Source organism: Varanus komodoensis, unplaced genomic scaffold (assembly GCF_004798865.1).
Source record: "Varanus komodoensis strain SLA01 unplaced genomic scaffold, ASM479886v1 scaffold20_1, whole genome shotgun sequence".
Taxonomy (NCBI): domain Eukaryota; kingdom Metazoa; phylum Chordata; class Lepidosauria; order Squamata; family Varanidae; genus Varanus; species Varanus komodoensis.
In genome coordinates, this window is record NW_025335587.1 from 11,780,522 (window position 1) to 11,805,145 (window position 24,624).

The window sequence follows — 24,624 nt, forward strand, 5'->3', positions numbered from 1 at the left end:
AAGTGAGTGAGCTCACGCACATTTGTTTTTTGGGGGGGTCCTTACGGATGGGATACACATGCGTGCATGCACACACATCGTTCGGGAAGAGACCTCTGGCAGCGGAAGATGAATTCTTTTGGGTCCTTTCACAAGGGGTCCCCCATCTTTAGTGCCTCTGTCTTCAAACCAAGGCTTCAAGCTTTGGCCAAGCCTTCTCCGGCTGCCTTTTGCGAGCTTGCTAGCCTGTTAGGAGAGACAGAAACTGACTGCAGGATCCGGATTGGCAGTAGCATGGAAGCAAGGAGGAGAGGTAAATCAGCTGCCAAAGAGATGGATACAAGGCATCCTCCAGATGAGTAAAGAAAAAATACAGGAATGGGAGAAGAACGAAAGATCTCCCCTCCCCTTCCCCTTCCTCCTCCTATTTTCTGTTTCCTGTTTGTTTTGTTGTTTTCTGTTTTCTTTTAACTTGTGCTAACTTTGATAAAAACTAGTAGCACTTCATCCTTCTTTAGTTTCATTATTATGAGTGAGAGAAGAGAAGCTCAGTTGGGAATTATTTTGTTGGACCAAAGCACATTTCTAATTCAGTACTAGATTAATCTGCAGTTTCCGATAAAGCTCATCTTCATTTTTTTATTTTTTATTTTTTGAATGTGTTTTGCTGCTGTTCTTGATAACCCGAAGCGGTTTACACCATCAATCCATAAAGCATTTTGTTTTTCAAAACTGGTGGCGCAGTAGCTTCAAAGCCATTGCGTGGAAACATCTGAACAAGGAGCAGTCAGCTCTGCAAAGACCAACAGAGAATTCTTCTTGGACACATTTCCCTGGGAGGGGATGCCAGGGGGTGGCAATGGTCTTAGATCATGCCCATCCAAACCCACAGCATTTGCCTGGTTAAAATCCCCCACCCCCGAACATCAAAAGCTGTCTTGAACCAAGTCAAACCTTATTTATTTATTTATTTATTTATTTATTTATTATGTATTTATGGAGCTTGTTTAAAAGCCACCCTCTCAGGGTGGCCATTGCAATCATCAGTACCAATAAAATATCCTTACATGAAACCAACGCAATTTAAAATCAGAATAAAATAGAACAGGATAAAATCATAATATACATAAACAAAAAGTGAAAATATAATGTATTATAAACAGGGCAATTGGTCAAATACTCTGTGTGGCACCATCGGTATGCTGAAAAAGGAAGGTTTTTGCCAGGCCCCTAATACACAGCCTGGTGAGCCTCAAGAGCCAATGCGTTTTATGAGTGGGTGCCAGCACAGAAAAGGCCCGCCTGCTGGTAGTCTCCCCCTTAACCTCCCTGCGGGGAGGCACTTGGAGAAGGGTCTCAGTTCGTGATCCTGACAAACGGGCAGGAATGTGTGGAGCAAGGCAGCTTGGGTCCCTCCAGTCCAGAAACTGGCTGGCAGCAGAGTTTCCCCTGTCTTTCAGGCAGGAAATTGTCCAGCCATCCCTGGAGATCCCCGGGATCCAGATCATGCAGAATAGAGGTCCTACCACTGAACTGTGGCCAAAGTATCATGCAGCTTGGCTTGATGGCAGCTTGTGAACAGCCTTCAAGGGGCAGCCCTGTGTACACCACATCACCACTTCCCATGGTAGCAGACTCCACAGCTTGACGATATGCTTCTTTTCATCTGTCCTGAATCTCCCACCCATCAGCTTCACGGGGCGACCCCCTTGGGTTCTAGTATTTCAAATACACTGGCTGCCCATTGAAGTCTGGGCCCAATTTAAGGTGCTGGTGATGACCTATAAGGCCCTAAACGGCTTGGGTCCGGGATACCTGAAGGAGCGCCTGTCGTGAAGGTGGGCATGTCGTGAGCGAAGCTAGCTGGAGCCGAGGGTCAGACTAGATGGCCCAGGAGGCCCCTTCTGACTCGCTCTGTTCTATGTTTCTATGTTTCCCTATGTGCCTTCCTGCCCCTTGAGATCTGAGGTGGAGCCCCTGCTCCGGGAGCCCTCCTTAAAGGAGACTAGGAGGGTGGTTACCCAGAGAAGGGCCTTTTCGGCAGTGGCACCCCGACTGTGGATTATGCTCCCCAGTGCTTTCACTATGCCTAGTGCTTTCACTTTATTCTTTTCAGCATCAGGCAAAAAGCTTTTTACTTTCTCAACATTTAAATATTTAATTGGTTTTATCTTTGATTTTATCACTAATGGTCGGATGCAGTGTGTTGTTTATTGGTATGTTGTTGTTTTGTAAGCTGTCCAGAGACTGTGGTATTGTACGGCATATAACAACTTTAAATAAATACATAAATAAAATAAATAATAAACATTAGATTACAAATACAAATCTCTCCCTTGCCATTTTCTCTATATTAGACATAACTTGGTATATTTCTCTTACATTTTCCCTCCCTTGCCCATTTTCCCAAGCTAAGTGACCCCAGCTGTTCTAGCCTACCATTACATGATAAGACTCGGCTAACCACTAGGTAAAGTAGACGCAGGCTGATAGAATTCAGCCCATGTAGGAGAAGATCGCAGCCTGGGATCAGACAAAAGAACCATTTCACTTAGCAAGCACAGAGCAGGTGAGCCCAAACCGAGCCAGCTTGAGGCGCCTCTAGGCCAGAGAGTAAGTCTGGAAAGTACCTTGGGAAATGATAATAGAGAGGGCTTTCAAAATCCACTTGGTTTTAGGGAGTGTTGAAGTGAGGAGAAGATTTTAGTGGGGTTTGTGTGGAGTTTTTGAACTTCACCTCTTGGTTGGAGTGGGGAAGACCAACCCATATGGCTTTGCTTAGGAGTGATCTTTGCTGAAATTCAAAAACTCAAAGGATAGACAAGTGAAACAGTGTTCAAAGAGGTTTCTGTTGAATCCTTAGATCGTATCTGCATCCTTACAGGTTTAATGGGGGATGATGAGGCTGGGGGAGAGGCGCTTGAAATCTAAAATCCACAGATGTTGCTGTTTAGAATGCGTGGTTCCCGAGGGAGGAGGTGGTTCATGGCTGCTAGAGGTGGCATGCCTGAAGAGCTTGGCATGGGGGTCCCACACCCGTCCTGCTGGAGGGATCCCGTGGGCAGCTGGTTGGCCACCATGCACACAGACTGGGTCGACCTTGGCTCTGATGCAGCAGAGCTTTTCTTCTTATGTTCTTATGTACTGTATATTCAGATGTCTACATTCCAGGACCATTCACAATTACATGAGAAAGCAAATATCCACCCACTGTAATGCAAATGCACATGGTAAAGCTGTGATACATGAATGGAGATTTAAAATGTCATGAACATAATTTTGTAGAATCATAGAATAGTAGAGTTGGAAGGGGCCAGGAAGGCCACTGGGTCCAACCCCTCGCTGGTGCAGGATGCCAATTTACACCAACCCACATTTAAAACACCTAAAGAACTGCCTAAAGATGCCTATGTTACTTCCAGGTGGTATTTCTCAGAGTGGGCATGTTTTTCAGAGGCATCTGAAATTGGAAGGTCCTCATTCCTGTTGACCAACCTCACCATTGATGGAGGAGGTACATGGAGGAAGGTCTCCAGGGCAGATGGATATTTCTACCAAGATCAGTGCCTCTAAGTTTGGTTCTTCTCAGACTTTGAGACTTTATCCAGTCTTAAATTTGGTGGTTCTTGACCTTGAGAATTTTTCAAGACTTAGGTCTGTTTCATTTCAAAATTTGAGAATTTCTTCAGTCTTAAGTCTGGTTTGAGAATTTCTCTAGTCTTAAGTCTGTTTCATCACAAACTTTGAGAGTTTCTTTAGTCTTAAATCTGGTTCATCTTAAACATGGAGAATTCTGCCAGTGTTAAGTGTGGTTCTTCCTAAACTTGGAGAGTTTCACCTGAAAGTTTTGTGCACATTTATTCTGCATTTTTCTCTGCATTTTGTTGCTCATTGCAGTGAATATCCCTAATACAACATATTTTCCAACATATTTCCCCTGATCTGCACATTTTACTGTTCCTGTTTTGCTTAAAGAATTCCATTGAAAACTTCAGAGAAGCGCAACAGTTGAGCAATAACGGGATGCTGGCCTGCACGCACTGCTTCAGAACTGAGAGAGCACTTTGCATTCCCATCCTCCACTGAGGTTATTGCCATGTGTCGAATCTGATATGGGATTCAGGGCTGCTGTCTGAGCATGTCATGGGGGGCACATGGCATGTGCAGTAAAGTGTGGGTAGGGGCTTGCTGAAAGTGATGTGCAGAAGACATGCGCCATCTGATGCCGCTGGAAAAGGCTGTGAAAGATGGAGCAAATGCCACGGAGAAGAGGACGTGGTGGCTGCCCATCCTGCCAGCTTCTAGCATGCCTTCCAGGGCCATTCGTGGGCCTCTGCGAGCCGGGGTTCCTTTGACCTCAGCTTGGGGTTCCTCTGGGTTGCCCAGACAGACTCTGCGGATCGGATAGGTCTTTGCCTTGCTTCAGCGGTTAGTCCTAACAGGTATCTCAAAAAAGGTCTCTCAGCAATCTGACTGGTTCATTAATTGGTTTTTATCCCAATTTTAATATAAAATGTGCCCAAAGTCCCTTACAGCATAAATCCAAAATACATTTTAGGAAACTATTTATTTATTATTTTGTTTGTTTATTTATACCACATTTATTTATTTAAAGCTTTTCTACCCTGCCCACCACTAATGTCTCAGGATGGCTTACAGTAAGGAACAAATAAGGAGAGCCAGTGTGGTGTCGTGGTGAAGAGCGTGGGACTGGGCCTCAGGCGATCCGGGTTCGAGTCCCCGCTCAGCCATGGAGCCCACTGGGTGACTTTGGGCCAGTCACAGACTCAGCCCAACCTACCTCACAGGGTTGTTGTTGTGGGGATAAGATGGAGGAGGAGAATGATGGAAGCTGCCTTGAGCCCTTTGTAGGAAAAAGGCAGGCTATAAATCAAAAAGTATATAAAATAAATAAATAAAACAAACAAGACCAATAAAAAAATAAGCTGACCACCAATACCGACACGAAAAAACGAAGCAGCAGATGGCAGGTTATGCATGTGCACGTAATTGCCTAGCAGAGTAAAACCTGGGAAAAGCCCAGGCAGTTCTCGTGCGGTTTTGGTGCTGAGAAAGTCTCCGCAGGGAGAGAACCCGTATCCAGGGCACCGCAGCCAAAGTGTCTCTTCTGGACTCACTTCAGAGGGCACGGGCTGGGGTCAGCCTGGCCCAGCCTGGCCTCTCCCCAGAGAGTGAGCCGGACCTTCAGCAATGCCGAGGAGACTTTGGACCACATCTCCCCATAGCAGGGAGGGCTGGGGGCACCTTACCCACTGCAGCTTTCACTGCAGGCTGCTCCTGATGCTGAGACCCACCTGCAAGAGTTCGCCCCCATGGAGCACCACAAATAGTGCTTATGAGGCTCAAAACAGGAAGTGGGATGTACATCCCACACATAAAGAAGTGCGAGAGGTTACAGTTTTAAGACACAGAGTTCTACCAACCGTTTTTGAACAGAATGTAAAAGGGGCAGGGGAAGCTGGGGAATGCCTGTCGGCAGGGTTCCTCATGGAAACAGAGCGAGCCAGAAGGGGCCTCCCAAGCCATCTCGTCTGACCTTCAGCTCCAGCCGGCTCCGCTCACGACATGCCCACCATGTGCATGTCCAGCCTATGCTTAAACACCCTCACTGATGGGGCCTCAACCACCTCCCGGGGAAGCCCATTCCACACCCTCGGGGTCCTGACTGTCAGGAAGTGCTTCCTGGCATCCAAATTGAACCTGGGTTCCCTGAGCTTTGTTCTGCTGGAGCGCGTCCTGCCTTCCTCTGCAGGGAGAACAGGTCTCTGCCCACCCCTGTGTGACATCCCCTCACATACCTGCATGTCGCCAACAGATCCCCTCTGAGTCTCCTCCAGGCCGAAGAGACCCAGTTCCCTCATCCATGGCAGCTTTTATATTGAGCTTCATAGGAACTCTCTCTGGTGCTGAATGCCACCCCAGACTTGGAGCAGTCCACCCTGCAGCATTCCTCGGATGCCCAGAAGAAAAGTTGTGATGGATGAGAGTACCCATGGACATAGGAATTGCCCACCTCCCCTCTTTCTCCAGACCATAAAACCCTACAGTGGTCTCCTGGGTTGCTCCCTTCAGCTCCGGGGACTGGCCAGCCAGAGAAGAAACTATGCAGGGAGGGGCTTCAAGCAGCTCCATAAGCAGCTGGTGATCCCCACGTCCCTCCTCTCAGGACCAGTGCAATGGGCTGAGGATGAGCAGCTTGCTCCTTATCAGGCTCACGGTTGCTGAAAGGGCAGCCGTGCTCCCAATTTGTTCCTGCATTTTGAACTGGGAAATAACTGCACGAACAGCCGCTAACGCTGCCCAAATTGTACATGCAGTGACCCAATGGATGTATTTCAGCTCCAGAAGTATGTTGATTGCTTGCTGGCATAATCGTAACAGCCTTTTAAAACCCTCTTGCACACTTTTTAACATTAATTGGATTTCTTTACTATTTATACCAAAGGAGCAGAAGTGAAATCCAGGAACCAAATCTGACTCATTTGGCAGTCAGCTGCCTTGCTTTTGTGCATCTTTTCCTCTTTCTAAAAGACTCACATGCCTTTCCTAAGTCCCAAGTTGCTGGTAGTGAGAGCTTTAAGTGAAAATGGGCTAGGATTTTGAGACCCTCCCCTTTGCTGTTTGCCTCTTTTTCTTTCATCTCCTCCCACCATTGGAAGGCAGCCTCTGAAAGCCTCTCCAAATTTTAATGTTCCCCTCGGGGTGAGAAATGCTCCGAATCCCTGGATGATGCCTGCTGTCAAAAGACCATTAGGACAAATTGAGTTGCTCACCCCGTTCAGTCTGTGGTACAAGCAAGCCCAGTGAATTGAGCCAGTGCAGCGCAGGGCCACAAGGCTGGTGGCCAGTTTGCAGGGGAAACCAAATGAGGAGAGACTGAGGGAACTGGGTCTCTTCAGCCTAGACTCGGAGGGGAGCTGTTGGCGACATGCAGATATGTGAGGGGATGTCACACAGAGGTGGGTAGAGACCTGTTCTCCCCTGCAGAGGAGGGCAGGACGCGCTCCAACAGAGCAAAGCTCAGGGAGCCAAGGTTCCATTTGGATGCCAGGAAGCACTTCCTGACAGTCGGGACCCCGAGGGTGTGGAATGGGCTTCCACAAGAGGTCGTTGAGGCCCCATCGGTGCGGGTGTTCAAGGATAGGCTGGACATGCACAGGGTGGGCATGTCGTGAGTGGAGCTGGCTGGTGCTGGAGGCCAGACTAGATGGCCCGGAAGACCCCTTCTGACTCGCTCTGTTTCTCTGTTTCTATGAATAGGAAGGCACAGCCAGCTGCACCGTCACCCTAGTCCCTGTGAAACATCAGTGCCTCTTAGATTTTAGCAAGGTATCGGAGCCTCGGGTCTGAAACCCTCAGCAGCCGTGCTGCTTTCATGTGTGTCTCTCTGCTTCAGCCTCTCCAAGGGATGTAGAAATCCTAAAATGGGATCCCCCCTCCCCCGCACCGATGTGGTCCTGAGCTGCATGGAGGGTGGGGCCCAATTCTGACACCAGAATATATATTTTATGGCTACCCTTTCCACCCCCACCTCCCCTGAGATGTGCTATCTAGAAGCAAACCTGTGCAAATCGTTTGGGTTAAATTAAATCAACTTGCATTAGCTGTCAGCTTCTAAACTATTTCTGTTGGCCCAGGAAATATTATAAATCAAGATTAAAATAGTAGTTATGGAGCAGGTGGAAACTCTGTTTCCAAGTAAAGGCGTAATAGTATTTTGGCATGAGTTCGGCAGGAATCTCTCTCATAATCTGTGGGGGGCGGGGTTGGTCTTTCTTTTTTAAAAAAGATAAATATTTATGAAACACATAAAACATAAGACTTTCTTTCCAACCTGCTCACTTGCCAAGGATAGTTTTCCATGAGCCTGTAAGAAGCTGGATATAGTGGTTGCAGAAAACTTTTGCTGAAATGCCTTCCTCTGGGATCAGTTGCTTCTCTTTCGATCCTCTTGCTTTTGGGGAGTTTTAAAAAACAACAAATGATTTCTAAAAAAAATCTGCAAACAGCCTCTCAGGAATGACCCAACAGGACCTGAAAGCCAACGTAGGAGCAAACTTATTCCTAGGCAAGTTTAGGCAGAAAGACCGACAACTCCCAGTAAGGCAATCCGAGTGGTGCTCCAGTTTCTCCTCACAACCTGCAGTATATTTTTGGACGCCACAACCCCTCTTTAATAACAGCGGCATTTGACCGATTGATTGCTGGAGCTGTGGTGTGGTGCATGCTTCCCTTTTTCATATCTTTGGATAGCATCCATAGGCCGCTTCCTTTAGAGGGGAGGTAGTAACTCAGATAAATCTTGTACAGGCAAATTCTTAAATAGTCGGTGATGTACACGCCCTTCTGAACTACCTACCCATCTCTTGGGGTTTAAAGAAAGGTGATAAATGCATTTTCTACACCCTTTGGATGGCTGAAGCCTCGATGGAGACACAGACGCCCACCATAGCATACTGGGTGAGGGGTTTAATGAAACGTTTGAGTTTTGAACAGGTGGTCTTTGGGTTAATTTAAAAACAGAAAATATATGCATACTGGGGCTGCCTTTGTTGAAGTCATGCATAACTTTTTAAAGCACACAATTATGGTGATTTATAATTTTGCTGCATGCAAATACAAAGAAATATACAACTTATCTGTAATTAGCATTATGGATTTTTTTGCAAACCATATCCAGAAAAACCTGTCATGTTCATTTGATTTTACATTTCCCTTTTTCTTTCCTTTTCAATGTGTGGCTTAGGTGTTGTTTGTAATACAGACATGCAAAATTAATACTACTAGTAAAATATAAACTAATAATGATGATGATGATGATGTCAAAATTCAATGGCTGAAACACTCTGAATTCAGAGGGCTACGGCCAGCCACACTGGACATCACCCAAAAATATTTATTTATTATTACATTTATTCACTGTCCATCAGCTCAGAGGCTCCCTGGGCAGTGTGCAAATCGACGGGACATCAGGAGAGGGCAAGCTGCGACCCCTCCAGAAGCTTTGGCCTTCAGGGCCCATCAGTGTAGCCAGCATAGTCAGTGGTGATAGATAATAGATGGGAACTCTATTCCAAGGCCTCCCAAGGGCCACAGGTCTCCCATCCCTGCGATAGATGAACACGGATTTCATTTCCCTCTGCAAAGCATGCGAGCGATTTCACCGCTCCGAACACGATGGTGCGGGAGAAGTTGTCTGCCAAAAATGCAGATCCACCGGCAAACGCGATGTGAGCGACTGCCCTAGGCAAGCCTCGTCATTTGTGCTAGTTGTCCCTGCGGAGCAGATCAGCCCTGCTTTAGTCTTCGGAGGAAATGATCCACGTTTTAGAACTAGCTGCCAATGGGACGGGGAAGGGGGCGCAGCTTTCACGCTTGGCCGCTGCTTAGTTGGCATCGTTTCCCCACTGCTGTGGAGCAAGCAAGGGGACGTTTTGAGCATTCCAGCCCTCCAGAAGGCCATTCATTCACCCACCCTTGACTTGACTAAAATGGTCAGCATTGGGATCTCAATAGCAAAGGGGGCAGGAGACCTTGAGATAAGACTTGGGAGGAATAGAAATGGTGGTCAGACAACGGAGGCACTCACAAGGTGGTGGCTGGTCTTGCGAGTGACGGAGGCGGAGCTGGGCCCTGACTGGAAATGGAGAGAAAGCCGGCTCTGTTTTACCGGGGTGATTATGTGGCCGCGGCAGGGGTGACTCGGGGAAAAATGTTTCCCACGCCCAGTTAAAATCTGGGAAGTCTGAACGAAGTGGCGTTAGCGGGCCAGGGAAGGCTGGCTGCCTGTCGCTGTCCTGAGCCACTCGCAGTCCTGCGCTGCGTTCAGAGGGTTGTTCATTTTCTGCAAACAACCACTTGCAAAACCAAAACCGCTCTGCTTCCCCAGTGGCAGGCAAACCTTGTATTTACTTGAGCTAGACATGCATTTAGAAGGAAGACAGGAATGTTAAAAATGGGACTCGGGGCTGGCCATGCCCAGCATTTGTGTCCGGGCGTTTTTCTTTTTTGGTTAAGTAGAAGGGAGGGATGCAAGATGGTTTCGGGCTGCGGAAGGGCAGGAGTTGGCCCGCACGGGCCACATGGCGGAGGGTCTGTGCAAGCCGCACCAGCGGCCCACCCATGCAAACCAAGGGCAGCCCGGCAGCCCGGCAGCGCTTTGCAGGTGCGAGGCCTGGCCGGAATCACGGCACCTCCGGGTCCGTTGAAGGGCTTTTGCTGGGCGACAGGGTGACCAGGCACCCTTCTTAGAGGATGGTCCTCATTTGCACCTCTGGAAGAGAGCAGGTCTCTGTTTGAGGGTGCCTTTTATTTGAAGAGGGGTCTAGTCTGAGTCTGATATAAAGGCAGAGAACTAGAAGGACAGAAAGGAGCAGATCAGCCTAAGACTGTCCACCCATCACTCCTGAAAAGCAGGTGGAGAAGGCCAGGAGACCTGCTCACCAGACTCTCACCTGCGTTTCTATTATCCCGCATGTCTATTGTCATTGTCACATCACATTTTTTTTGCAAGGAACTTCAATCCAGTATCAGCCTGTGTGGGGTGCTGGGTCGAGTGTTGGCCTGGGGACCTGGGAGATCTGGGCTTCAGTCCCCACCCTGAAGCTCCCTGGTGCGACATTGGGCCGGTCACTGACCTCAGGCTAGCCTCCCTCACAGGGTTGTTGTGAGGATAAAATGGAGCTGTGTCAGCCACTTTGGGTCCCTTATAAAGAAAGAAGAAGGCAATGCAATCATATAAGTCTGTATTTCATGTGTCCCCGTCTCCCCAGCAAAGATTGCAGTCAAGATGGCTTGCAGGATTGGAATGGAGTGGATGACTGAGATGATATAGGAAAATATCCATTCACCAGCCACAATCGGGGCCCTTGGCAGGTGCTGAATCGTTTCTCCTGCAACGCCAGCCCAGGGATCCCCGTAGTTTTGCAAAGCAGGGTCCTCCTTTGTGAGGCCCTGAATGTTGGGTCAACATCGCCAGAAGGGCACTGCACCTAAAAGGCGGGCAGGATATCTTAGATTTGGGGAAAGTATAGAAAGGGGCACCTGAAGTGATGAACAGGAGGAAAGAGGCTTGAAGATCTTGAAAGTGCATCAGGAGGTTTCTTTGGGGGCGGGGGGATGCCGTAGATCTTGCTGGTAACTAGGCCTTTTAGACTTGGGGAGGGGGGGGGGGATGCAAAAGGCCTGGGGAAGTGGGTAAGCCAGAGGAAGAGAGCATGATGTTTGAGAGAAGCTCAGGGTTCAGACTGGAACTCAGCTCTGGGTTCAGACTGGGATCTGCAAGGAGCTGGGTCTGGTCTTTGGGCCTGCAATTCCTCACTTCTGCTCTAGGGAGAGATGGTGGGGGGTAAAAATTGCAGGCACTATGCCACGTAACTTGAAGAAGAATTTCAAGGTAGCCTCCCCTATTAGCATGGCCAGTTCTGAGCTTTTTGCTTCGCCAGAATAATAACCCATCCAACCAAGAGTAACTTGCCAAAATCTCAGCAAATATGTCTGGTTCTCATGGTTCCCAGTTGTCTTGCGCCTGTATAAATGCACCAAAGATGCATGGCTTTATGTTCCCTCCCCTGGATCTTAAATTCTGTCCTTGCTAAGCTGCAAATGCATGCAGATTGAGATCACTTCAGTCTGCATTCCCTAAAACGCATCATTATTAATCATCATCATCATCATCCAAGTACAGATCAGAAAATAGATTTCAGGTTTCCAGCAGGGGCTAATCTGGACACACTGGGTATTTCCAGGGGAGGTAAAGGCTTTCTTAGCTAGGGGCTTTGTACCTCAATTAACATCTGCGGATTTATTGTAAGTAAAAACCTTGGGAGCTCTGGAAGCTGCACATCTGTTAAGCAGATGAGCTACCCAAAAACACAGAGGGGTTTTGTGAAGGAAGCAACGGCACATCTGGGGATAGAGAAGCGCATACTTGCATGTCTGTCTTTTGCCACCCTTGCGAAAAAGAGCACACTCAGCAGAAATCTAATGCCGGCTGTCATGCACAGGTAAGCCAATTGCTCCCGAGTAGGCCCACTGACACAGATGGGGCTTGGCGCTTTCGGAGGTGCAGCAGCCGGGCTGCTTGAGAACAATTTGGGGCCAAAGGGAAGCTATTTATCTGCCTCCTGCTCTCTCTCCTGCAAAATGGTACACTTTAACTGCTCTTTTGCAAAATGAGGCACGAGGGGATTGGTGTGGAAGTGGCGATCATTTTCATCTCCAGTGATAAACAGACAGGCAAAAAGAAGCCAGAAACTTCAGCTCATATAATTCTTACAGAAGTCCCTTGCTTCGTGCTGTTTGGGGGTTGGTGGAAGACCTTAAGACCATCATCCGGTGCTAAAGATCAACATGGAATCTCCCGGGACAGTCTCTGTCCTGCAGGCTGGTCTGGACAAAAGAGGAATGAGGTAGCTGACCAGATGGTGTCAGATTGCTGCTTTGGGATAGCAGTTTGGGATGTCTTCGTACATTTTAAAAATCCCTGCAAGTAGAAGCGAAGTAGCAGGCAACGAGGTGGAATAGAGCATTTCCCCTGACTCTCCACTTGAAAGTGCCCATGTTTGCACATCGTTTTAAGGAAATGATCCCGGAATACCAAACACCTTTGTGTCCATGCGCATGGCCTGTTTGCTTCTACTGTGAACGTCCTGCTCCTGTGGGAGGGTGAGCAAGCCAGGGGTCAATAGCTTAGCATTGTATCCAATGACAGTTTATTGAGCCCAAACAAGCCAGGATCATAAACCAACTTAAACTAGGTTTTTCTGCTTGAAAAAGGATCCCAGCTTAATTGGGTGCAGTAGCCCATCATTCTCCATGCAATGGCATTCAACGCTACTGATGGCTTGTTCGATTATCCTGTCATTTGTTTTCCCTTGTGAGTGAAGGGTTCTGTGGACAAGCAAAAGTGTATGCACATTGTCAGTAAGTAAACCAAGATTCCTGACTGAAAATGATGAGTGAGCACAGCCAGTTTTTCGGACCTGATGAGCAGCCAGTCATGCTGGCCCCTACCTGCAGAGCCTGAAGTAGTGTAGCCCAAATGCATATTGGTAAGCTGGGGTCTCACCTGTCTTTATTGATTTATTTTCTGAATGTATACCTAACCATTCCCTCATAAATGATGCTTGAGGAAGCTAACAGCAATTACATATGGAATAAAAGAGGAAAGTGTAATCAAAGCATGAAAGCAGGTAACAGCAGCACAGTGAAAGGAAAAATAGTCACCTCCAGACAAGCAACCTACCCAGCAAAACCTACTGCAAGCTAAAATTATTGTGGTAACTTAAGGAACAAACATCGGCCGAATTAGGGCACCTGTGCCTGTTGGTAGTGGGACAAAGAGTTCCAGAGTCTGGGAACAGCCACCAAAAAGGCCCTCTCCACCCTCCAAACCTTGCCTTCAACAACCACAGAAACAGTGTGAGCCAGAAGGGGCCTCCCGGGCCATCTAGTCTGACGCCCGGCTCCAACAGGCTCCAGTCACGACATGCCCACCATGTGCATGTCCAGCCTATCCTTGAACACCCGCACCGATGGGGCCTCAACGACCTCTCGTGGAAGCCCATTCCACACCCTCGGGGTCCCGACTGTCAGGAAGTGCTTCCTGGCATCCAAATGGAACCTGGGTTCCCTGAGCTTTGCTCTGTTGGAGCGCGTCCTGCCTTCCTCTGCAGGGGAGAACAGGTCTCTGCCCACCTCCACGTGACACCCCCTCACGTACCTAACCATGTTTCACTTCGCCTTGCGAATTCACCATCCACCTCCTTGGAAACCCTTTGGCCAAGACCTTTTTATTCAAACAGTATTTTAATAATCTTTAATATTTATAGTCTTAATTGTGCAGCCAGTGTGTTTTCAAGTTTTAATTGTAATTGTAATTGTATTTGGTTTATTTATTTATTGCTGTGAGCCGTCCCGAGGCTATGTAGCAAGGGGACGGCATATAAAAAAACTTTAAATAAATAAATAAATAAATATAGAAGAACTGGATTTTATTTTCCTCCCAAACTGCTGCACTATCAGATGCCTGACTTGATCTCTTCCCAGACAAGCCCCTTGGGGTCCGATGCTGTCATTTAAGAGACGTGATCCTGTCATGGATGCCTGTCCAGCCCTCCCTGTACCCGCTGGGATTTCCCCGCACCTTCAGCTCCACGGTGACGCTTGCAGATGCTGCCCCCTAGCGCGCCATCCGTGCTTGTTTCTCCCACTGTGGTCCAGCCGCCAGTTCCCTAAGAGCCTCTGAACAGACGCCCATCGACTTCTGCATTTGGAATAGGCGATAACAAATAGTTTTCGTTAACTATGTAGCCGAACCCACACATTCTTCCACACCTGTGAATGAGAGAACTTAAGATGTCACTAATTCAAACGTGCGGAAAAAACAAAATGCCAGGCCTGGGGCTTCGAGCACTTGAGGTCTCCAAATCTTGAATCCCTGATTTTTCAGCTGCTGAGTGAAGATTGCCACCTCTGTGCATCAATGTGATGTGCGACCATTTTTCTGGCTTTTAGCCCACTTGATTATTATTTGCAACTAATCCAATCATTTATTCTTATTCTTATTATTTGCAACAAATCCAATGGAAGAGGTAGACGCTCTGTGCTTTGGAGGTCGAGAGATGCGATGATAAGAATTCTATAGAGCAGCAGTTCCCAAACTGTGTTCTACGCAGCCCTAGGGTTCCGCAAAAGCCTCATGGGGTTCCTTGAAAAATTTCAAAAATCAAGTTTAAAATGGATTTCAGAATGGAATCACACAAGGCTAACTATTTGGCTTTCAGGCAGCATCCAAGCAGCGAACAAGGAAATGCATCACATCATTTGGTGCCGAGGACTCTGTTGTGTAGTTTTGGGAATAATCTAAATAATTCCTTTGGGGTATTATCATATAATCACTTTATTCATTCATTATATTTAAAATGTTTTCTCTTCATTTCCAGACCTCCTACATTATGCAAAGCACGTGGGTAATAGGAACAGAAGAAAGCTGGAAGGACGTTGTGGGTTCACAAGGCTTCATAAAAATCAGGGATAGAATTAGTCTTCAGAAAGGTTCCATGACCAAAAACATTTGGGAACCGCTGCCATAGAGGGAACTGCAGGAAATGTTGGTGGATGCAAATGCAGTGGTTGCCTGGCTGCTGTGCTGGAAGTTTCCCTTCCAACTGCTCTTCTGTTTGCAGCATTTTCAGCTCGCCTCGTGTCCAGGTTTCCTCCATCTGAGATCGATAAGATGAGATGAAATCACAGGCAATGCTTGGAAATCGTGTTGATTTCTCTGAATGAATCCATTCATGGTTTTCTCTTCTAGAATGTATGAACTGCACAAGATTCGCGGATATGACAGAGAGGCTAAACAGCCTTGAAGCCAAAGTAAGCACCCTTTAAAGAATTATTAAGGGGTCCTGACCCATCTATGCACTAAACCTTTCTTCACCCTTCTCTGTGACTCTCCTGCCTGAAGGATTTTCTCAGATAACTCTGCCTTTTCCTCGCTTGCCCCATGTTGCTTCAAACTTCCACTTACGACATCTTTGTTCTGCAATTTTCCCATTGGCTCAATTTCTCTGTCTCCATATCCCACTGCAAGCCTGAGAGTACCCAACTTACGTAAATCACTGCATGGTTCCTGTTTATTTATTCCCCATCTCCTCCTCCTTTTGCTCATGTTGAATTTTAGAGTGCAAGCTCCCAGGGGCAGGGGCCTCCCTGGTATGCTTGACAAGATGTTCATGGCTCTTGTGGGATCGATGGCGGAGCAACAGGCCATGCCATTCCGCCAGAGTGGCGGAAGTTGGGATGAGAACACAGGTCCTGTTTCCAAACCTGGCTCCCTCCAAATGTGTAAGACTCCAGGTCCCATCAGCTCTCGGTGGTGCTGGGAGTTGTAGGCTGGCACATCCCAATAGGGTCAGGTTGCAAAACTCTCCTGTTCCATTTATGCACCCTAAAATGATTAGGTGCTATGGTCTGTAGAGTTAAGTAGTTCACAAGCATAATATTTTGGATGGTTTTAAATGGCTCAGATACCACTGAAATGCAGGGGGGAAATGTCCCCACCAGCTCCCATAAAAATTACACGTTTTGTGGCACTTAAAGGGCTGGTCAGATTTTTTCCGTCTCTTTGCAACCTCATAGTCTTGTCTTCAGGAGCAGTGTGCAATCCATTTAAGATTACTGCTTTTCCTGCTGCCCTGAAATTAGTACAGAATATTTAAAATGGGGGAGATGTGGGTTGCTCCCCATGGCAGCTTTTACAAGATCCTGTAATCATAATGTTCTTGGGCTTTTTTTCCACTGCCCAGAATCCAGTCCATAGGAGTGGTTCTTTAGGTGGGCTCTACTGTTATAAGTACCTTAGGAATGTGTAAATCTAGGTTACCACATGCCTGAAGGAACCAGGTTTCAGGAGAGATGCCAGGAAGCACTTCCTGACAGTTAGGACCCCTGGGATCTGAAATAGGCTTCCCAGGGAGGTGGTTGAGGCCCCATCGGTGCGGGTGTTCAAGGACAGGCTGGACATGCACATGGTGGGCATGTCGTGAGCGGACCTGACTGGAGCTGGGGGTCAGACTAGATGTCCTGGGAGGACCCTTCTGGCTCGCTCTGTTTCTGTTTCTTATGTGTGAGGAATCTGTTTGGGGCTGGCAACCCAGCAGAATCCCGTGGCTCTCTGAATCCAAGTTCATGAACATACCCAGAGTTTGTGAGGCACTTGCCAGGAATTGAGGAGCCAGCAGGAACCCCCCCCCCACCCTGCCGCCATCTTGTTGCTGGCATCAGTGAGCAAGGGAAAAGGTGTGCCCACTGGCAGCACCCCTATTCTGTATCCTGCAGCCACTCCAGACTCCAGGGAAGAGGGCCGATGGCACAACTGGCAGTCCGTGAGTGTTTGCAAGCTGCCTCTTGGCTCAGCTGGCTTTGCAGGACCACAAAGCTGAGCACAAGAGGAAACCAGCTGGGGGAGGGGACCATCCCTACCCTAAGCAATGGGATTCCCAACTTCTGGGCTCATGCCCTATGAAGTCAACAGGGGCGAAAGGAAGTTCAGAGGAACTGATCGGAAAAATAAAGGGGTGAAGGATGCATGGCAGGGGAGTCGGTGTATCCCAGTCAGGCCTGACCCATCTTCTTCTGAGGCCTTGGCTTGTATGGCAAGAGGGGAGTGAAGTTCATCTGGCAATGTGAGGGCAGCCCCCATTGAAAGCTCCACTGAGTTTAATTTAATTTAATTAATTTAATTTAATTAAAACATTTCTACCCCCTCCTTTGCGCAAGCCACAGGACAGCTTACAGAAAATAAATAATAATATAAAATACAATTAAGACATTCAATAATAACATTCAGTAATAACAACTCAAACATTCAATAATAACCACTCAGAAATAACAGTGATAACAATTCAAAACTAAAGAGAAAAAGGAAGAAAAAAGAAGGGAAAAAGAAAATGCAACTCTTTGAAAAAATTCAATTTATTCAAATTATTAATTTAATTATTAAAATGATGGGTAAATAAAAAGGTCTTTACCTGGTGCCAGAAAGAATAAAGAGTCGGTGCCTCTCTTTATTCTTCAAATATGGACCTCTCTGCTCCAGTGGTCACAAGGGCTCCACTGCGTTGTCCAACCACGACTCTACAGATGGGCTCAACTCTTTCAACACCCGCTTCCAATCTTTGATTGTGCTTTCCACCCCCACATCTTTTAATAAAATCTGCTGGAGGATTACAGATCATCTTTTACAGAGCCAAATTCTTTTCCATCCCAGTGGAAGTGGTAGGCCGTGCCGATCAGAACATGAGGAAATCACATTGCACAAATCCGAGATATGATTGATTCATGACGGCATTGGTAAATGACCCACATAGTTTTTGCATGATCAAAATCTCCTGTAACACAATCCTGTCTCCCTAGCAGGCTCCAAAATATGAAGCAATATATTTTTAATATATACAGAATAAGGTTTGGATTAATATTTTTATATATGCATCAATCACACATTTCCCCATATAATTACCAGGTCTGAGTTTATTTATCCAAATTAGGATGAAGTAACCCAGCATTGACTTCAAACCCATCTTGCTCAATGGCCGTGTTTAGCTGTGTGGCATGTAGTTCAAAGTATGCATATCCACTCGGATGTAAGTCCCCTTGAGTTTAGTGGAGATTACTTGCCGCTAAGAATGCCTGGAACTCCAAACTTGATAAAGCTCTCAGCTCCATGCCACTACATTTCCCCCAAGGAAGAGTCCGGGGAGGTTCTGCAGACCCTGCCCAGGCGAGGGCAGCTGAAACATTGCCCCATGCCCTCCCTACAAAAGGCAAGGGCATCGCTGGACTTAAAACTGGAGTTGCCCGTTCTCTTCCACCTCAAGCATCTTGAGAAAAATCAAGGTGTAAAATGGGAACTGCAAAAACCGCTGCTGGTAGAGATGTTCTCAGCCTGTCTAAGGCTTCTGTTGGCTTTGATACTCTGCTGAGACAACATCTCTCTAAAACATCTCTCTAAAACTGCTGTGGTGGGGAGAGCCCCAGGAGCTGTTCATGGTCCTGAATGCTGCTTAGAGCAGCTTGACCCAGCTTTGCCTGTCTGGATCTGACCCTACTTGGCTTGGCTTGCTTAGAAAAGACTTGGCTGGGCTGAGTCCACTTCCCTTGTGGGCCTGAGCCCCAGGAAAGTAGGGTAGGGAGAACCCCTGCAAGCACTGCAGCTTGTTCCGATCGTTCCATGTCTTACATCCAGATCCTTCTGCTTGAGGCCGCGGAGCGAGCTCCTCCTTCGGAGAATGAACTTCCAGTCGTGAGGGCCACAGCCACGTGGTATGACGACCTGATGCCGGATGCCATTCCCCTTGCCAGCCCAGGGACAGTACTGAGAAAACCCGTGGGACCTGTGGGTGAGCAGATTTTGTGGTGTTATCTTCCTAGCCATCACATTGCAGGGCATGAGAAAATGAGAGCCCATCATGAGTGATCGGCTGCAGTGGATTTTCATCCCATGGGAGCCCCGCAAAGTTTTTACAAAATGTCTTATTTTTCTCCCATAAGCCACCCCGAGCCCCGTGGCTTGCTGTGGAGTTGTTGGCATTCACAGTGGCTTACTCATCCAAACCCAGCAAGGCCAGAGACCCCCCGTCTCACTCCTTGTCATTTCCCTGATGTGGCCACCATTCTGCTCCATCCCTTCTCCGCACCTCATGCCCCAAAACACTGCCCATATCAAGGTGTGACAGGTAGCAGTGGAAGGTGACAGTGAGGGAGAAGCAGGGAAGGAGAGAGGAAGCAAAAGTAGCAGGAGGGAGATGAACTTTGCCAGCAGATGGTCTTGCTTCTGTGTAAAGCAAAGCAGACTTTTTAAAAAAGCAAGCTCCAAAAGGAAGGATAAAATGGACTCAGATGCTCGGACTCGGACAGGAATATCAGCATGCAGGGCTGAGTATCAGAAAGTCCAGCTGGTGCTGTTCTGCTATAGGGAATTCCTCCCTACCCCCCCCCCCAAAAAAAACATTGGTGAAAACATAGGATCAGAGAATAGTAGAGTTGGAAGGGGTCAGAGGGCCATCAGGTCTAGCCCCCTGCCTAGTGCAGGACTCCAAATTCAAGAATGCCGCTCAGAGGGCTGTCCAGCTGCATCCCGAATGCATCCAGGGTGGGAGAGCCCACCACCTCCCTAGGCCTTGGGGTCCATTGTCCTACAGCTCCAACAGTCAGGACATTTCTCCTGATCCCTAGCCGGATTCTGGCTTTCTGTATTCCTGTGTTCACAGGGGTCCTGAACATTGATTTCATTTGGAAATCTCATCAAAAGTCAGCAACCCCGGTGAACCAATTGCTGAAAGGGCGCTGGTGTAGGAACTGGGAAAAGGAGGAGTTCTCTTGCAAAGGCACCTGGGATATGTGCCGCCATCAGTGGGAGGATGGATGGGAAACTGCCACATACGCAATCAGTTCTTCAGAGTGCCATGAACTGTCCTCTGAACAACCAACCCAGGATGGCTTATTTCTTGGGTGGCTTAACGTGGTGTGTGAACCCCCTAGACTGTTTCTAGTTTATGTCATGTTCAGATGCATATTCTCATAAGTCAATTCCATCCTTTATCTTCACTGAAATACTGTTACTATTACTGCAATTCCTGCTCCTACAACTGTTGTTATTATCTACACAAAAGCACAGGTAACCATGAATTTCCAAAGGTCTGTTGATACACCTGAGCTGAGACTTGGACAGAAGATTCAGGAAGTGGAAAAGTGGTTGGAGAGTTAGCTTCCAGCCTGAAGCTGGAAGTAACCGAGGAAAAGGGAACTCATTGCTACATGTCAGAAATCACAGATCTCAAATTCTTCAAGCACTGCAGTTGTTGACCATAGTGGGGTTCTGCCCAGGTGTCCAGCCCTATCACACACAACAAGGGAATAAGAGTAAAAAAAAAGGATTTATTTTGCAAAATAAAGGTCCCCTGCACTTCTTCCTCACAGAGAGAGCTGTTCAAAATTTCGCTTCACTTAGATGCCTTCCCACACAAAGAATGTCAGAAGCTCTACTTAGGTTGGCTGCCATTGCCGCCATGCAAATCTTTTTAATTCGCCTGCTCACAACTACTTTTACCAGTTAACATTTACTGAAGTTCCTACCTTTATCAGTTATAACGAAGCCTGTTACTTGGAGTTTCCCAGCCTCCCTTATCGCATCGCGTGTGTCTGCACACCTGAAGGTTAAAGCTGCCTAGACCCATCCATAAACCATCTTGTGTGTCCCTCACAGAAGCCCATGACTGTCTTATTTCACATTTCGTAGCACCGTCACTGTGGATGGGTGACTGAATCCCATCCGTCGAAGGAAGCCTGTTTAAAACTTCCTTCGCTTCAGGATCTGCTTGAATACCCCTGTGCAACAAGGAGCCCATCTTGCTAAGAAACAGGGTCACACCATTTAGGGGGCAATCCTATGTACATTTAGGCAGAAAGAAAGGCCTACAACTCCCAGCATGCCCTGCTCAACATGTAGACCTTTTTCTGTCTGAACATGCACCGTATTGCACCTTTACATGAGGAACCAGTTCAATGAATGGATGACCGTGTGCTGGTCCTACTCCAGGATCAGCGAGCAGTTGCTGGGGAACATGGGCAGGAGGGTGCCTGTAGGCTGGTTAGCCATTTCGTGAACAGAAGGCTGGACTAGACACCCAGCTTTTCTTCCCTTCTCAAAAAGCTTCGTAAGGTTCTCGAGGCAAAACTCTCCCTTCTTCCCAGTGGGTGTTCAGTGAAAACAGAACACAGAATGCATATTTGCAGAATGGCTCCTGCACTGAGAACGCGATCGCTGCTGAGCAGGACTCTCCCACCTGCAATCCACATTGGACAACTTTGACAGTTCAATCCTGGTTCAATCCCAAGCAGCCCTTGCTTTAATTTTTATTGGATTGATATCTTGCCTTCCTGCCCGAAATGGTGCTCAAGAGATGACGGAGATTAAAGCAAAAACTTAATTAAAACAAATACATGGGAAGCATTTTTTAAAAAATATATTCCCTTGGGTTCAGTGTGCGGCTTCTAAGGTATTGGGTCTCAGCGCTGACAAGCCTGCAAAACATGCACTGGGAATGCTTACCATATAAGGGATTTAAAGCACAATATAAAAGCTGATTTAAGGCAACAATCATGCTACGCATACCCAAGAGACCCTGCTGAGCAGCTTACTTTCTGAACCACCATCGGCTTTTGGACTCAGGCAGGGAAAAGGGAACGTTACCAGCAGGATTCTTTCTTAATAAGGCTGATAAGGGATTAGACAGAGTAAGCCCCCAGAGATCATGTTGGGAAATGCCTATAAAACTGCAGAAGTAAACAAGACGTCAGCAAATTTAAATAAATCAGGATGGGGTGGGGGGATCAAAGGCATACCCCAGGCAATCATAATCCAGGAAGTAATCACATTGCGTAAATATAAAGGGAATATGTTCGACGGAGTTTCCAACAGGAGGTGACTTCTGTTAGCAGAAAACTGTGTTGTTAAAATATGCTTTTTTTCCCTTTCATATGTTGCAGACAAGTATCATGGCATCATTTTCTTTCTTAAGACAATCTGCTTTTTGTTAATACATGTTTTAAAACAAAATCTTTCTGTGGACGAGGTGTATCCAGAAAGTAATGAGAATGATATTTTAAAAATCATTTTATTGAAAAAATTTACAATTGAACATCGTCTCCTTCAGAGTAGGCACCTTTTGAGTGTACACAACGCTCTCGGTGATTTATCCGTTCTTCCTAGCATCCCTGGAAGTCTTCCAGCGGGATGGCGCCCCGAGCCTGCAGGGTGGCTCTTTGGACGTTATCCGCACAACCAAAATGGTGCCCTTTCAAGCGATTCTTCATCTTTGGGAAGATGCGAAAGCCGCAAGGAGCCAAGTCGGGGCTGTGGGGTGGGTGGGAAGCCCCGTGGTGTGTTTCTCAGCCAAAAACTCTCTGACAGCCAAAGCACTGTGACTCGGAGCGTTGCCGCGATGGAGGACGCAAGCTGAGCCGATCTCAACTTGTGCCGTCGGTTCGCTTGTGCAGATGGTAGCGCGGCTTCTCCGTAAGCTTTCCTCTCCATTTGCAAAGTTTCTGATGCACTTTCACCCAATTTCACCTAATTTTATCACATTCTCGCTGTTCCAAACTCGCTTGCATTTTTCGTAATACTTGAACAGGGTGGCACAAAAGAGAATGCCTGGCACGGCTGGAATGCAACTGATCCGTGTTCTCACGCGCACCCGGCATCCCGGCCTGAGTGACCTTGGCCAGCTTCCGCCTTCACAGAGCCCTTCTGGGGCGTAGGGACTTCATTCTTACTACTTTCCGGAGATACCTCGTATATTTGGAAAAGAGTTGTGTTGTCCGTGTATCACCTGGTGCCTCTTTCTAATCTACTCTCCCAGCGCAAGTCTGATATAGACCGGGGAGCAGGAACCTGTCTGTAATAAACCTGAGGCCTGTTGCTTTGGATTTTCAGCCCCTCGATTCCAAATATGTAGGGTTTTATACTGAAAGAAGCAACCCTGCATGTTACCTACCAATGTTACCTCATATGGTTCATGGCTTTTTACCATGAGCGACTTGATGGATGAGCAAGAAAATGGACTACATTATCATGGTTTCAATCCTGTGCTTCCAGTCTCCCCACAGTTGCACATATCCCAACGATCAGTGTGCCTGAGATTCAATCCCGAGGTGCATTGCTTCCTGCCTGTGTTACCTGCCCCTCTTTCATTGGTCTCTGTGCAGAGGTGGGATGGTTGGAATGGCTCCTGCGGTTGCTACCCTTTGCGGGGAACATTTGTAGCTGCAGAGCAGGGCCATGGAACCACACTGCTGGGTTCAGTCAGCACAAGAAGCCATGGTGGTGTAGAGGAACCATGGAAAGACCTGTGGTTACTAAAGACCAAGCGTGCCATGGTGAAATGCCACAGCTGGCTTCTGACAGCACAATAGGCCAGCTATGGTACAAAAAGCAACCATGGCTTGTTGTGTTGTCCGAACCCAGTCATCTAATCATCCTTTACCCACGAGAACCATGTCATAGGCTGCTCACTTATCAGTCTTCGTGCTTGGACATTGCAGGCTTACCCGGACCAGTCGGGAAACCGGGACCAGCAGGCCCCAAGGGTGAAAAGGGAGAAACTGGAGAGAGGGGACCGTCTGGACCATCAGGTGAGCAGGACTGTTATGAGAGCTGAAAACTGCTGGTTAGTCACAGGAGTTGCACCCCAACTCATTTGGAGAACCCCAAGTTGGGGAAGGCGGTATTACATTGCGACTGGTGGAACCTGGCTATTTGTTACCAGCAAGAGTTGTGAGTTCTTTGCCAGTTACAAATGGCAAAACGGATAGACTGCAAGGACAGCTGCGAGTCCACTCACTGTGCGCCTCCCCATCTTGGGAGGGCCGTAGCTATGAGGGGCGTTCAATGTTTTCTCGGTATCAACATGAAGAAAAAGGAATAATAAATTGAAATATTTTTTATTTTTCTATGCAATCCCCCATAACTTCAATATACTTATTACCAGTGCTTTTTTTGTAAAAAAAAAAAAGTGCCAGAACTCACACCGCCGGCAGTAAGCGCGCAACCACTCACAGCAATCCCAAGCCGAGAGCAGCGCCCTCACTATCTCGCTATCAGATAGCAGACAGCAGACACAGACGCAGCCCGCAGGCACCATGCTCATGATGTTTGCTGCTGATCTGCTACAATTCAAAATCACTTCGTAAAATCCATTGGAAAAAAAGGTGCCGGAATGCTGTTCCGGTGCGTTCTATGACAAAAAAAGCCCTGCTTATCACATCTAGAAATTAACTTTTCAATTCCCTGTAAAAAATACCCTTCCTCCTTGTCTAAAAAATGTGCGTTATTGGCTGTCTTGAGCTCTTCATCGTTGGAAAATCGCTTTCCATGAAGATCTTTTTTTAAATTCGGGAATAGGTAGTAGTCACTGGGGGCCAGGTCCGGGCTATAGGGTGGGTGGTTTATTTCTTCAAAACCACAGTCTCACACAGCAGCCTTCGAAACATGTCCCGTGTGAACGGGCGTGTTGTCGTGAAGAAGCAATACACCTGTGGTCAGTTTTCCCCGCCTTTTTTCTT

At 47.4% G+C, this 24,624-nt stretch overlaps 1 protein-coding gene across 1 annotated transcript in view; it reads left to right on the forward strand.

The window, feature by feature from the left end:
* The window catches only part of COL26A1 (collagen type XXVI alpha 1 chain), a 139,855-nt gene that overhangs the window by 92,758 nt on the left and 22,473 nt on the right, over positions 1–24,624 (forward strand). Inside the window, exons 6-8 of the mRNA XM_044430356.1 lie at positions 15,317–15,378; positions 18,749–18,902; positions 23,605–23,694. Coding sequence (XP_044286291.1) covers positions 15,317–15,378; positions 18,749–18,902; positions 23,605–23,694 — 306 coding nt within the window. The remainder of the gene's footprint in view (positions 1–15,316; positions 15,379–18,748; positions 18,903–23,604; positions 23,695–24,624) is intronic.